Here is a 14,092-nt window from a genome sequence, read left to right on the forward strand (position 1 = left end):
ATGTAATTGTTTATATAAGCTCAGCACAGCACTTATTTTCAATGCAGAACCACAGCAGTACCTCACAGAAAAGTGAACATGATTAAAGTAGATGTTCCTTTTATATCATCTTTACCACTATGTGTCTTGAAAAGAAGATCTGACAGGGCCCTCATTCCCTGACCTTTAAAACCCACAGGATGCTTTCTTTCCAGGGCAAGGAACAGAGTTCTTCAGAGAGCTCCAGTACCCTTAATGGCCCTGTAACTCGTATCCCACAAAGATACCAACATAGAACATTCATTTGACAAAGCAGATTTGAAATCCTTAATCTTTTTTCAGTGTGTTTTCAACATGCTCAGAAACACCTATGAAATAATAAGAGGGTTTTGTGGCTTTTTTTTTTCCTCCTCTATTTCTGACTGTGGTACGGTTTTAAATTTCATGGATCTCCCTCGGATTTTATACGTCTCAGGACAGCGGGCTGGAAAATACAACATTGTTCTTTCAATAAACAATTGCTCAAGAAACAGAAAGAAAACCAAGTTTTGAGTGATGTACAGACTAAAACAAAAACAAAACAAACAAACAAAGCTTCAGATAAATGTTACAACTTTAACCGGCCTTAAGACCAAAGACCATGACTACTTTTGCAAGGAGATAGGCAGACAGAGGGTAGGTAAGTGCTGGCTTATCTTCAGGTAACTGTGTAACATGAACCCTCTGGAGCACAACGAAGCGTAGTCTGGAGCCTTGTTACCTAATACCTTTGAAAATTCCCTTAATCTTTTGTCAGCAAAGAAGAAAAAAGCCCTGAACCAGAAGCACTGAAAAGGCCCCTCCAAGCCCTGGGTGCTGGGTAGGCCCAGGCGCCCACAGTAATGTTAACCCTTAGCAGCCACTCTGCAGGAGCAGGAAGGCCCTTTCTCTGTGTGGTTTTTATACATCCCCATTTCTGTCACTTTTCCACTCAAAGCCCTTTCTGCTTTTGGTGACAGGCCCCCCAGGTGCTGCCACTCATACGGCACTGCTGTTTGGAGTTTGCAGGCACCTACCCTCTTCTTTTTATGGTTCACTCAGTCAGCTTGACAGGCTGCCCACCACTTGCCTGAGGATTTCATACTGAGTACTATTCTGCCTCCTGGCGCACGCTACCGTTTGTCTGCCAAGTCCCACATCACATCAAGCCTGGCGATAAAGAAAAGACTCCACTGATGGAGCTCTGTGAAGTCCCACCACTTTAAAAGGGGAAGCCATTGCTTTGGTCCAACAGGACTGGGCCTCCAAAATCCTGCATGTTTCTGTAAGGTCCCTGTAATGTTCATAGCCTCCAAAGTACCAACATTGTCTTGTTCGCATCTGGGAATTTATCTTACAACAGGAACAGAAAACAGAAGCCCTGGCTGCAGTTGCCACTTTGTTTTGAGGAACACAGGTTCAAACACTGCTTTGGAAACAGCTTTGGCTCATGGGAAGTTTTGTTCGTATGTGGCCTCAAATCTCTATCACTGGAGACACAGCGTGGGACAGCTGTTGGAGGACAGTGTGGATGCAGATCACTGCACAGCCCCACATTATTTCACCTGAGAACTGGTGGAACAAACTGCAGGATGCTGTAGGCTTTCAAGTGAGGTTTCTTTCCTCAGTCTGCTTTCTTCCTGTGGTGGATGGATAAGGCCCAGAACTGCATACATCATAGGCCACCACTCACTCATTTTGAGCAAGAACAATTCTGACAACCTAAATACATATGAACACACACACTCTTCATGCTACCATTTAACCTTCCCAAGCACAACAATAAACAACATCCCTGTTTGCTGAGCATTCAGACCACCTACTGTCAGTTACACTTGGCTGCTTTGAAAAAAGTGCCAAAAAAAGAGAGCATTTTGCTTGCAAAAAGCAAGAGTGGCAATTTCAGATGCACTCAGTCAAAATGGTTTCTGAAAGCTGCACAGTCACTTCAGTGGATTTTAAATGGGAGAAAAAAAGAGGTGGGATGGTGCTGGCTGGAATTTACCATCTCTAATCTGTTGCACTGAGAGCACAGAGGTTGTATCCCTGAGGCTGAGACTCTGGAACGAAGGTGTTGGACAGAAATAAGGAAATCCCTTAGAGCTCTAGGGAGTGAGTGTGAGCATGAGTAACTGAATGCAGGAATTCTGTAGCAACACTTAAAGTACTGTCACAGCAGCAGTTTCAGCCACTGGATTGGTGGCAAGAACTTCCTCAATATGGCTATACTGAGAAGCACAACTGAGAGCTCATGACTCTCAGTGGATTTCAGCTGCTATGCATGCTTTCATGCAAAGCCCCCTCAAGTTCTTCACTTCAGTCATTTCAGTAGTTTAAGCTTATTATCTGAAACATGAGACATATCCAGCAAATTGTTTTAGAATTATTGGTTAATGGGTGGAAGGAACCTTGAGAAGGAATTTAAAAAAAAAAACCAACATAGTTTTCACATACTACATTAGAAAGATCAGCAAATTGTATTATTTTTCTTTCATATGTTAGGAAAATACTGTATAAATAGCAGTGAAAAGAAAGGAATGCAAACTATGCAAACTAATTGCTAGTCTTGCCAGCAAGCTGACCTGGGCATTCAGCACGATCCTGCCGTATTGCAGCACACATCAACACGTGACTTTCTTGCTGTGCAGCAACTGCTGCACTGCTTTGTTGCCCAAATCTATGCAAATCAGCAATAAACAAATCAATATGGATAATACTATGCACCTTGGCTGAAATGTAAACCAAAGTCTGTGTGATATTTGACTATCTTTTCCTAGTAGTCACTTAAAAATTCCTTCTTGGTCACTTCCTAAACACTGACAAATCATTTTCATGGCCAGGATGAGAAAGAATGGTAAAATACCCCTTGTGTAACTTGGAACATAAGAGATCCACACCACAGTACTCCAAGGAGAAACTACAAGACTTATTTTATATCCCAATGTTGCTCAATAACAGCATGGACAAACAGACCATATCTTAGAAGTGAAGATAATGGGCCTAGAAAATCAATCCCCACAGATAACTGTGCAATGTGTGAAGGATCATGTGATGGCTCCCAGATGACAGCGAAGAGTAGCAAAAGGATAAATTAAGCAAGTACACTCCTTGGAAAAGGAGTAAATAGAAGCCAATGGAAAACACAGCAAGAGAAGTGCAAGATAAACTTGTCTCCTTCTCTCCCTCCCTCACATTCAGAAGCTAAGGGCTGAAGGTCTTTTTTGTTCAGTAGAGTAGCAAAGCCAGAGGGCAACAAAAAGCAAATTCAGCAGACTGAGAGGGGAGAGCAGGTTATCCAAAGCCTCAAGTAACCCTTACAGTTAAGATACAGCTCTAACCTTAAAACTGACATCAGGAATTCTTCGCCCATTACTACAGCAGGTAGTCATGAAATGAAGACTATGGGAAAGATCCGGGTCTGCAGTACAGAAGCACTATGCCTGGGATTATCAGGAAGATTACCATGAAAGACTAGATGCCATAACTTGAAGTTATTTTTGAAAATCTGGTATGCAATTCTTCAAAGTCACACCCTTTGTGAAGTCCACAAAGGACAAGAAAGTCACTGTGCTCCGTTACTCAAAGTTTTGTTAAAATAGTAACATTCCTGTTTTGCAATCCAGGTGATAAGAGAAGGACATTTTCAGAATAATTTTAGAAAGCAACAAGCGTGGGTCAAACCCACACTTCACACTGTAGCACTGTGAAGCTGAGCCTTGAAGCATGCTATATTCAATGTTTAAAGGATAAAAAAAGAATACATTTTAACAGCGTGAATCAAACCCACCTATGATACGCTGGCAGCAAATCTGAGATTATTGGGAATCATTCCTATCTACTTGATTGCCTTTGCAATTAAATCTGTTCCCAAATAAATTTTCAAATGTAGCCAATGGATATGGGCCAAAACTACTAAACTTGGTTATGAATGTTCAAGACTAAAATTTTTTGGAGAATCAGAAGATGGGTCTGATCAGAGCTGAGCTTTCTAGCTCCACCTGTGCCTTAGTCAGCTTCACACCACCTGTACATATGTTACTAAGGGATTTCTTCTTCCCCCCCTACTCGGACATATCCTTTAAGTTTCCTTCCCATTGAACACACAGCACTGGTGAACACTGCCCCACCATTTAAAGTTCAAAAATGGTCAAAAGAGCATCAGGCAAGGCATTTCCAAGAAACCTCCAAGAAATAGAACTTCTATATTCTCTATGCAATGTTTTCTGGTACAACACACAGAGCTGTGTGAGTTTTAGAACCACACGTACAGACTGCTTATTTAACGGAAGGACAGTAACACAATTTTTCTTCAAGTGTCTATGAGGAATACAATGCACATGAACCAAGAACGTCTACAGGTGTTCCACAAACACTGCAGCAGATGCCGATTAGATTAGGCATCCCGTGCTACCTGAGCCGCACGCTCCACGTGGACCGTCCCACGCAGCACTCCCCAGCTCGCAGCTTAGCTCGCTTTCAGATAAAACATGGTGCAATACAGATTGTGCAAAAGCGTCCTTGGCTAGGCTCCCCCACAGCAGTACCCCGACCTCGCCGAGATCTGCGGCGATTTAAAGCAACCCCCGAGTGAAAAGTGCTCCCAGCTCCGCTGTTACGCCGCAGTGCTGCTGCCCTGCCCCGACGCTGCGGGCTGACAGCCGCGCTGCCCGCTCCCGAGCCTGCACGGAGGTGTACAGCCACGCTTTCAGACTTAGGGAAACCTCAAGAGCCTTCAGCACGTGAAAGACACACTTTTTTTGTTGTTGTTGTTGTTTTCTTTTTCTTTTTTCTTTTTCCCCCATGCATTCCCTTCACTAACTAAAAGCAGCAACGAGGGGCATAGTTAAATGCAACTCCCTCTTCCTGCTCCCCCTTACTTACCCTTCATCTGCCTGCTGTCTGTTGAACAAGCCAGGCACAGCTCAAGTTTCTGGCTTTCATTTTCCTCCATTGTCCCTGCCTACCGCCCAGGCTCCGATCTCTCCAAGCCGGGAAGCGCAGCGGGCAGGGCTGGTGCTGGGGTTGGGGCTCGGGCCGGCTCCCTCCCGACGCTCAGTCCCCGGGCGCCCCGGGCCGGGTGGGCGGCGGAGCCGTCCCGGGAGGCTGATCCGAGCCCTCCTCCGCTGGGCCCCAACAGGTGATGGGCTCGGCCGCAGGCAGCCCCGAGCCGGCTCGCTTCCCGTGCAGCCGGCCAGCCTTCTGAAAGGGAACATTTCAAACGTGATTACAGGCCTGAGCCTCCCCTGGAATCCGAAGCCGAAGCCTTTCAAATCTCTGTCATGGGACAAAAGCTTTTCCACCGAATATTTTTTTAAGCTCGTAACCACCAAGCCCACAAGCATTCCTGATAAATGCTCCTCTGTCTTTTCTAGCGTCTAGCTTAGAAGTAATTCATTATATAAGCGCTTTGAGGTTTTGTTTTCAGCTGAATTCTTTCAAGCTGCTTGGAGAATGAATTAGGGAAAATCAAGATACGGGAATTCAACTTTAGCGAAGCCAATAAAAATGAATGGTAGCAATATGTAAGCAGGGGCTTCAGTTAAGAGGGATTCTGAAGCCTCAGTAGCAAAACATATAGAAACATATAACTAATTCTCTTTTGGCAGATCAGAAGCAGGAAGCCTGTCTGAGAATCGACAGATCCACTGGGCTTCAGTGCAAAAAAAATTAATGACGTACAATATAAAATCTCACAGATTTCATCAGATGCCACATGTGTTGATTTAGGAGAGAATATCAGACTGAATTATTCAATCAGGATCATAACTCAGAATCACAGAATTGCAGGGACTGGAAAGGACTTCTGGTGGTCAAGTCCAACCCCCCCACTAAAGGAGGTTCTCTACAGTAGGTTACACAGGTAGGCATCCAGGTAGGTCTTGAATGTCTCCAAAGGAGACTTCACCACCTACCTGGGCAGCCTGTTCCAGTTGGAGATTGGAGGTCCAGTTGGAGGCTGTGGATGCCCCATTCCCACAGGTATTCAATGCCTGAATGTGGATCTGGGCAGCCTGTCTAGTGGGTGGTGACACTGTCCATGGCAGGGGAGTTGCAACTAGATGATCCTTGAGGTCCTTTTCAACCCAGGCCATTCTATGATTCCTCTGTCACACTCACTGTAAAGTTCTGCATATTTGTGTGGAACTTTCTGCGTTCCAGTTTTTTGCCATTGCTCCTTGTCCTATCACTACACAACACTGAAAAGAGTCTGGCCTCATCCAATTGCCTTCTGCACTTTGATGTTTGTAAACCTCGATCTGATGCCCTCTCAGTCTTATCCTCTCTAGGCTGAACAGCCCCAGGTCTCTCAGCCTTTTCTCATACGGGAGATGCTCCAGGCCCCTTCATCATCTTTGTCACTCTGCAATGAACTCTTTCTAGGAAATCCCTGTCATTTTTAAACAGAGAAGCCCAGAACTGGACACAGTACTTCTGATGTGGCCTCACCAGGCAGAGTAAAGGAAGAGGATAATCTCCCTCAACCTGCTGGCCATGCTTTTTTAATTCTCCTTGGGTTACCATTGGCCTTCTCAGCCAAAAGGGCACACTGCTGCTCATGTCCACCCTGTTATCCACCAGGACCCCCAGGTCTTTCTCTGCAGAGTTCTTTTCCAGCAGGTCAGCCCCTAACCTGTACTGATGCATGTGGTTATTCCTCTCTTATTTATATCCTATTTATATCCCCTATTTATATCCTATAAATAGGACTATACACTTGCCCTTGCTGAACCTCCACCTTACTCTCCAACCTGTTATGGTCTTACTGAATGGCAGCACAGTCTTCTGGCATTGTCAGCCACTCCTCCCAACTTCATATAATCAGGAAACGTGCTGAAAGTTGACTCTATCCCATCATCCAGCTCTCTGATGAAGATGTTGAACAAGACCAGAGCCAGCACTGACCCCTGGTGAACTAGTTACAGACCCCCAACTAGTCTGTGTCACTGATCAGAACCCTCTGAACTCTGCCCGTCAGCCACTTCTTTACATACCTCACTGTGTCAATGCATCAATTCCACACTTTCTAGGCTTCATTATAAACACACTGTGGGAGACAGTGTCAAACACCTTGCTGAAAGTCAAGGTACACCACATCCACTGCTCTCCTTCCATCTACCCAGCTAGTGATGACATCGCAGAAGGCTACCAGGTTGGTCAAGCATTTTGGTGAATCCATGTAGACTACTCCTGATAATCTTCTCTTCCACACGCTTGGAAATAGCATCCAGAACAAGTTGTTCTATCACCTTTCCAGGGACAGTATTTTCCCAGATTGTCCTTCTTGCCCTTCTTGAAGACTGGAGAGATACTGGCTATCCTCCAATCCTCAGACACCTCTTCTGTTCTCCAAGACCTTTCAAAGATGATAGAGCAGCTCAGCAGTCACCTCTGCCTGCTCCTTCAGCACATGTGGGCACATTCCACTGGGGCCCATGGATTTGTACGGATTGATTTCAGCTGGATGATCTCTGACCATATCCCTCTTGACCAAAGGGAAGTCTTCCCCAGACTATCTCCCTTACCTCCGGAGTCTGGGATTCCCAAGGGAAAATCTTTGTAGTAAAGACAGAAGCAAAGAAGACATTCAGTATCTCCACCTTTTCAGCATCCCATTACCAGGGCATCCACATAATTTAATAGCAGACCCACATTTTCTCTAGTTTTACTGCTGACATAACTAAAAACAAAGCCTTTCTTGTTATCCTTCCGAATTAGGCTAAGAGCAAAGTATTACTGAAGTAATACTAAGAATAAGCAATTTCTCATTCAAATCAACCTCATACTGCAACATCAGATAACAGTTACTATCTCGGCTGTCTTTTTAAACAGACCTTGTGTCATCTGGACTTCCAAGCTTTCTTCAACACTCACTTTCAGTTCAGCATCAGCAAAATTTCTTGAAATCATTCCTCAACCACACGGTCCAGCCAGGCAAGGAAAATTCTCCTACATTTTCTACTTCTCTATCTGGCAGAAATGTCATCCTGTCTACTTGGATTACTAAATGCAGAAATATTGCTTGTTTACACACACACACACGCATATATATAAACTAGACACAGAAGTTGAAGGAAATTCACTCTCTTCATGCTTCAATCCTCCCCCTTCCAGACAGAAAAATTGTGAATTACAGTGAATTACTATTAACAATTAATAAATGCACAAAACTATTGTTCATTAAATCAGACATGCATATTCTCTACCACTTAACAAATATTTATTTTTCTTCTTAACAATTAATTCTGTATTGTCTAGGAACCTGGCAAAAGTCCCAGAAATCTGGCACGGAAAGCACAGAAATGATGAAAATACAATCTAAACATTAGCATTGCTATTTAAGGTCTGCAGTACAATGTTCCCAACAGAATACTCCTTACGTTGCTCCACAATATTAAGAAAATAGTGTGATGCACACTGTATTTAGATACTGTTTTTACTGGCCTTCAGTTAATCTCTGCTGATTTTGACTGGGGACTACTTTAGTACAAGAAGTGCTGGCCAGCCAGCCCACTTATCTGATGTTGCCTTTTGTGATACTGAGGAATGTGCCTTTAACACCAAGGTTTTCCAGAGTCTGGACAAGCATTATGACTTACGCTTAGCCAGCTGGAAGGAGATGAGGGCTCATACAGGAATATCAGGCACTGAGGGATCATTGAGCACTGACTCTGTGAACTAAAAAAATAACTCACAAATCCCTGGTGGGAAAAGAGAATCAGCGCAGTTGCAATGTGAAAGCTGTATCAAGAGATCACCTATAGACAGGGCTCAGAAACTGAGACTGAGCGGGCCAAGGGTCTTTAAATAAAGACCCAATCCTGACATAATGCAGTGGCAAGCACAAAACATGCTTGGCTACAAATGCCTACAAGCAAAGCATGTCTGCAATGCTGTACATCAACAGGGATAGTTCTGGAGGTCATTATGGCTTCTACCAAGAGCCATGTAACACCAAAAGGCTATGTACCGTACAACTTTAAGCAGATTTGGTGCTTCCATGGGAGATGCAAGACATTACCACTGCTGCGAGAGATGGTAGATGGTCTGCTAATGCTGTTTAAGGGACCTGAGCAAAGGTGATCTAGGAGAAATTGCTTATTTGGTCATGATTGTGTGACTTGGAAAGTGGGTGCTTCCTCAGGACAATGCGCATGGCTGCATGAGTAGTCTCTCAAAAAAGATTAAAGAGAACTGGCAAAAAGTGAGTCAAAATGTGGCACGCTTTAATATCATCAGAGCCGAACAAAGGAACCCACCCAGCTTCACACAAAACACAGCTGTCTCTGCTGCTTTTTGGGACCACACCATTTCATGAAAACAGCAGTCAGAATTGCACAATCTCAAAATACATTCTTACTTGGAGTGAGAAGCTCTTGGTCCCAAACTGGATTTAATTAGTGTATGTCACAATGCCATGCCTTAAGGTGCTACCCATGTTTATTTAAAAGAATTAATGAAACTCCTTTTGCAACTGAGAAACTGGAGACAGCCAGAATCATTATACTGCTAGGCTCACATAAAGAGCTATGTAGCACAATCACTGGGATGAATCACCAGCAACACGTTAAATAAACTTGATTAACCAGTTCACAGCACGCAATTGGGATTTGTTTATCTGTGGGATCAATAATAACAGTAGTTCCTTTTAATTACCATATTCGGATCTAGGCCCATCAATATCAAAACAATGCATGGAGAACAACTGCTAACAGGATATGCTGTTTTAATTGTGTTTAAAATTAATGTCCCAGAGCTACTTACGCACTTCTGGTTTTAGGATGTGCATAAAAGGAGCAATTAACAAATACTGTTTTGCTCAATTAGTAAAACTCATAATATACAACAGTGCTTTTGTGGCTCTGGTGTTTATTCACAGCTAAAAAACTGGGAAGTTAATTATCAATAGTTAAATCAGAAGAAGCATCCCATAATTAAAGATGTATCTCAGTGTCCATGCAAAATCACAAATCACATAGCCACAGAGAAATATATTATGAATGCTTTCAGTGTGAAGCAGCCTGGCACTGTCTACCCTACTGTAGACCAGGAACAAAATAAATATTAGATCTGAAGTGGATAGGCTGTGAAAAACTGAGTGCATCTATGCTCTTTTGTGCTCAGAGAGTTCATTGCACTCTTTGGTGTGGCCTTTCAATCCTTACTAACTAGAATAGACTCACTCCCCTCAAACATATGCATTATTAAAGATGATACAATAGCAACTACTATCTCATACAAGCAAGATGAAAATAACCACAGGTCTATCCACATGAATCCATTCAAGTAAATATAGAAGTAAAGAGGTTTATACTACTTTAATAGTAATTGAGCAATAATTTGGCTTTATATATCAGGGAAATTAGATTTTTAAGCTGAGAGGTAGGAGGAGCTTTGTGATCATTTGGTCTCGTCTGCTTAGCAAGGGACTTCAGTCAGTGGGTTCCTATTTCAAGTCCAAGGACAATGGTTGACCTATCAACAAGTTAAAGGTAAACATCTGAACTTGATTTGAAAATTTACAGTGACAACCAATCTAATCCAACCTCTGGGATTACGTGTCATGAAATTAACTTTGCTGTTAAAAACATCTGTGGAGACTTTGTATGTATACTCCATACATTCCAGTTCAGTTATGATTTCTCATACACATGAAGAAAAAAATTAGCTGAGTCAAATTCCATTCCATCTGAAATATAACAAAAAATGAGCATGACTTTCTCTGCACATCTCCACAACAGCCTTTCACCATGTCTTGCCTGAAAGTTCAGAGACTGACAGCAGTGCCAAATTATATGATCACTCTTGAAAATCACAGATGTCACCGCCGTCCTTAATCACTAAAACAAACTATTGAAAAGAGTTCAACCTTCACTAAGAGTTTGAACATTTGCTATTCATGAGGGAGATATATATTCACTTTTCCAATTCCATTTTGAATTGAGCTCTTGGGAGCAGAGATAATCACCTGCCACTTGATAGTGATGAGCTTGCAATTATGAAGAAGGATGCAGTGTCCTAGCCTACCTCTTGCCAAAAAGGACCGTGCTGTTAAGTGCCTTACGCTTCTCCAAGTACCAGAACATCCTCCTTTCACTTGGGAAGATATTCTGATCAAGCTAACAACTCCTACACCTGAATAGCTACACCGTGTGAAATACGTTAGGTTTTCTGTTTTCCAAATTTTATTCTTATTTTCTTTATTCTCCTACTTTCTTTTTTATTCTTATTATTTAATTATTTAATAAATGTAAAGGTTTGAAAGCAGTAAATACTTGTGAACGCCTTAAATCAACGAGGAAGAGGACTGTGGCCATCACAAAGAAGCACTGACACTGAACTGAGGAAAAAAATGATTATTCTCCTTCACCCACAGCTTTTTATCTCTGCAGTATGGGACAAGAACAAGCTAATTCTACACTGTAACGAGACTTCTCTTCCCACCAGCCAATGTATGATAGGACAGAGTGAAATAAACATCATTCCACTGCACATGTAACGCATGACTCATGTAGCGCAATACCTTATCTCAGACTTTTTACCTATTGTCATTGCCATCCTACACTACTGAGCTAACATGGATATTAGCACACTGCTGTAGAACTTTGAATTGAAGACCCTGCCATGCTACAGCCTCACACCTACCAGCCTGGCCAGCTCCTTACACATCACACTTTCCATACAACATCACTTACGGGAAGGAATAAGATCAGCCTGCAAAGACAGAACTAGAGTATGAACATCTGTTTTTGTAAGGTACCAAACAAATAACTCTGTGAATGGAAAATGTGCCTTACATCTTGGAAATTTTAATCAAATAAAAAGCACTGTGTGGGTGGGAAGAAATAGTGTAGGGAATTGTTTCTGAGGGAGGTGGAAGAAAGAAGGGGAGAAGGTCACTTTCAAGTCCATCTGCTCTATATTCAAATTCTATTTTCCCCCAGTGTGAAACACTTTGGTTTTGATAAGTTCCCTTTTGGATGAATTCACTCAAACAGCTCTGGTGAGAGTTTGGATTCAAATGGGTCCAAGTTTCTAACAGCGCCAGAGCAACAAACTTAACATCTGAAACACCAAATGTTGCTGGTTTCACGGGTGTCTGTTGGATCTGCTTGTGAACGTACGAGGCAGCATGCTTTAGTGATCAAAGGGATTGAGAGTTACTTGCTGTAAAGTACAATTATACTTAAAAAGAATCAGCAGAGATTCAGATCTCACCAAATGCATGTGGAGTTTAAAAGACTGTCAAGAGACTGCTTGAATTGATAAGAAATACAAAGTTTACTTTGATGGAGTCTGGCTCTAAAATTAATGTAATAGTTTAAATTATGTTGTGATTACCATACCAACTTGCATATCAGGAGGCAATTCTGATAAACTTTGCAGCAAAAAGAATGGTTTCAGTAAAATAATTAGTAATTAATGATTAGAAATTAACACAATGGTCACAGTATTGCCCACCTGCAGCATTCACACCATTCATGATGGTGGTCTTTCTTGAAAAATTATGGGTTTTTTTGGAACACTACACTACAGTCCACAGTCCATGGGCTGTACCCAGTCATATATTCATTTCTTTCCCCCCCCCCCAGAGTTACTGGCAAGAAAGACATTTTTTGAATTTGAAACTCAGGCTAAAGTCACAGGAGAGGTACACACCACTGTGATTGGTAAGTTGGGCATTTTTTATTCTTACTATAGTTTCACCCTGTATTTTGCAAAAATGCAGTACTACACAGCAAACAACAGAAAATATCTGAAAATAGATAAAGACAAGCAGAATATCTTGTTCTAACTTTGTTTCCTTGCACATCTGATTTCCAGTGAGTGGAGATAGTTACAGGTTGTGGATTGGATTCTGGCTTAACCCACTCAGTTCCACTGGCTGCTGTTTACAATGCTTTCATTTTGATTCCTTGGAAATCACTACTCCTGAGAGCAGAACGAGAACCTCCTCCTACTTGTAAGCAATATAATGGCCTCTTGACACTGTGTACATCCTCTTCCCTGAAAATTGCCCATCTGACCTTCCTAGCCCATGCTGATGTTACCATGAAAACAGCTGATCAGTAATAAAGCAAGAGCAGCTGAAAGCAGTGATACTCCTGCCCAGTCTCTTCTGCTGGGTTGAACACTTATTAATTCAGGTGTATAAAAACTCTTTGGTATTTAGGATTTCACAGCTTTCAGGCAACAGGGACCATTTGACTGTCTTGTCTGACTTTCTATTACTAGACATTACATTTGGTGTGAGATCCTCAAACAAAGGCCATACATGTGGCTTGAGATGAAAAAGACAGAAGATGAATATAACACTGATCTCAGAAGCTGCAGCTGCATTAGTGTTTGCTTCAAATAGGAATGTGCTTTTGAAGTAAACTCCCATAACCCATACGATGAGATCTACCCAGATGATCTGTGTAAGTCAGTATGACAGTGTAAGCTCCCAGTGACTTAAACCTAAAAAAGTTCTTTCTTCTGACTTAAATTTCCTAAATCTGGTGTCCACTGTAAAACAAACCCAAATGATCCCAGTCTCTAAGCTCTGACACACACATCCAGAAACTGTCTCCACCACAGCCAGTCCTTTATGAAGAAAAAATGCAGGGGAGAAGGAATGAACTTGAAAACATATCACATACTAGCCAACTGTACTTGGGAGGGTATGGAAATCCACATCTTACATCACCAGCAGAAAGGCTGAACTCCAACAATTGATTATAATTACTGCCTGTAATATAGGGCTACAAGTGTTACAACTGTGTTATCTGGGGGCATTTCAGCGCTTGTCCGTGAAGTCAGCTGATGGAACTGGTGGCTCTGACACCACATCCAAGAGACCTTCCACCCTGCAAACAGCTGCTGCAGTAAATGCAAATCTTCTTGCAGCACTGGGACTAATGTGGCTTTGTAACATACCCACTCCTATTTAACACACTGCATTATAGTTTAATTATCCTCACTGCTAAGGAATTGTTTCCTTTTATTTCAGGGTATATTTGACTCAGCAGTTTCCAGTGCTGGGATTTACTCTTCTCCTATCGTCAGCCAGACCTACCAGTTCTGTAGGGTTGATGCTTTGTGACAAAACTGCATC

At 42.3% G+C, this 14,092-nt stretch overlaps 1 protein-coding gene across 20 annotated transcripts in view; it reads right to left on the reverse strand.

The window, feature by feature from the left end:
* The window catches only part of KIAA1217 (KIAA1217 ortholog), a 342,938-nt gene that overhangs the window by 167,892 nt on the left and 160,954 nt on the right, over positions 1–14,092 (reverse strand). For 2 of the 20 annotated variants that reach the window (XM_052695293.1, XM_052695269.1), the window contains exon 1: positions 4,879–5,080. The exons of 15 other annotated variants lie outside the window; for them this stretch is intronic. In XM_052695293.1, the coding sequence (XP_052551253.1) occupies positions 4,879–4,948 (70 nt within the window). In that variant the 5' untranslated portion in view covers positions 4,949–5,080. Of the gene's footprint in view, positions 1–4,878; positions 5,081–14,092 lie in introns of those variants that run through there. 3 more of the 20 variants (XM_052695292.1, XM_052695274.1, XM_052695273.1) reach the window with 2 other exon arrangements.

The sequence above is a fragment of the Tympanuchus pallidicinctus genome, unplaced genomic scaffold (assembly GCF_026119805.1).
Source record: "Tympanuchus pallidicinctus isolate F22 unplaced genomic scaffold, pur_lepc_1.0 scaffold3, whole genome shotgun sequence".
NCBI classification, from domain to species: domain Eukaryota; kingdom Metazoa; phylum Chordata; class Aves; order Galliformes; family Phasianidae; genus Tympanuchus; species Tympanuchus pallidicinctus.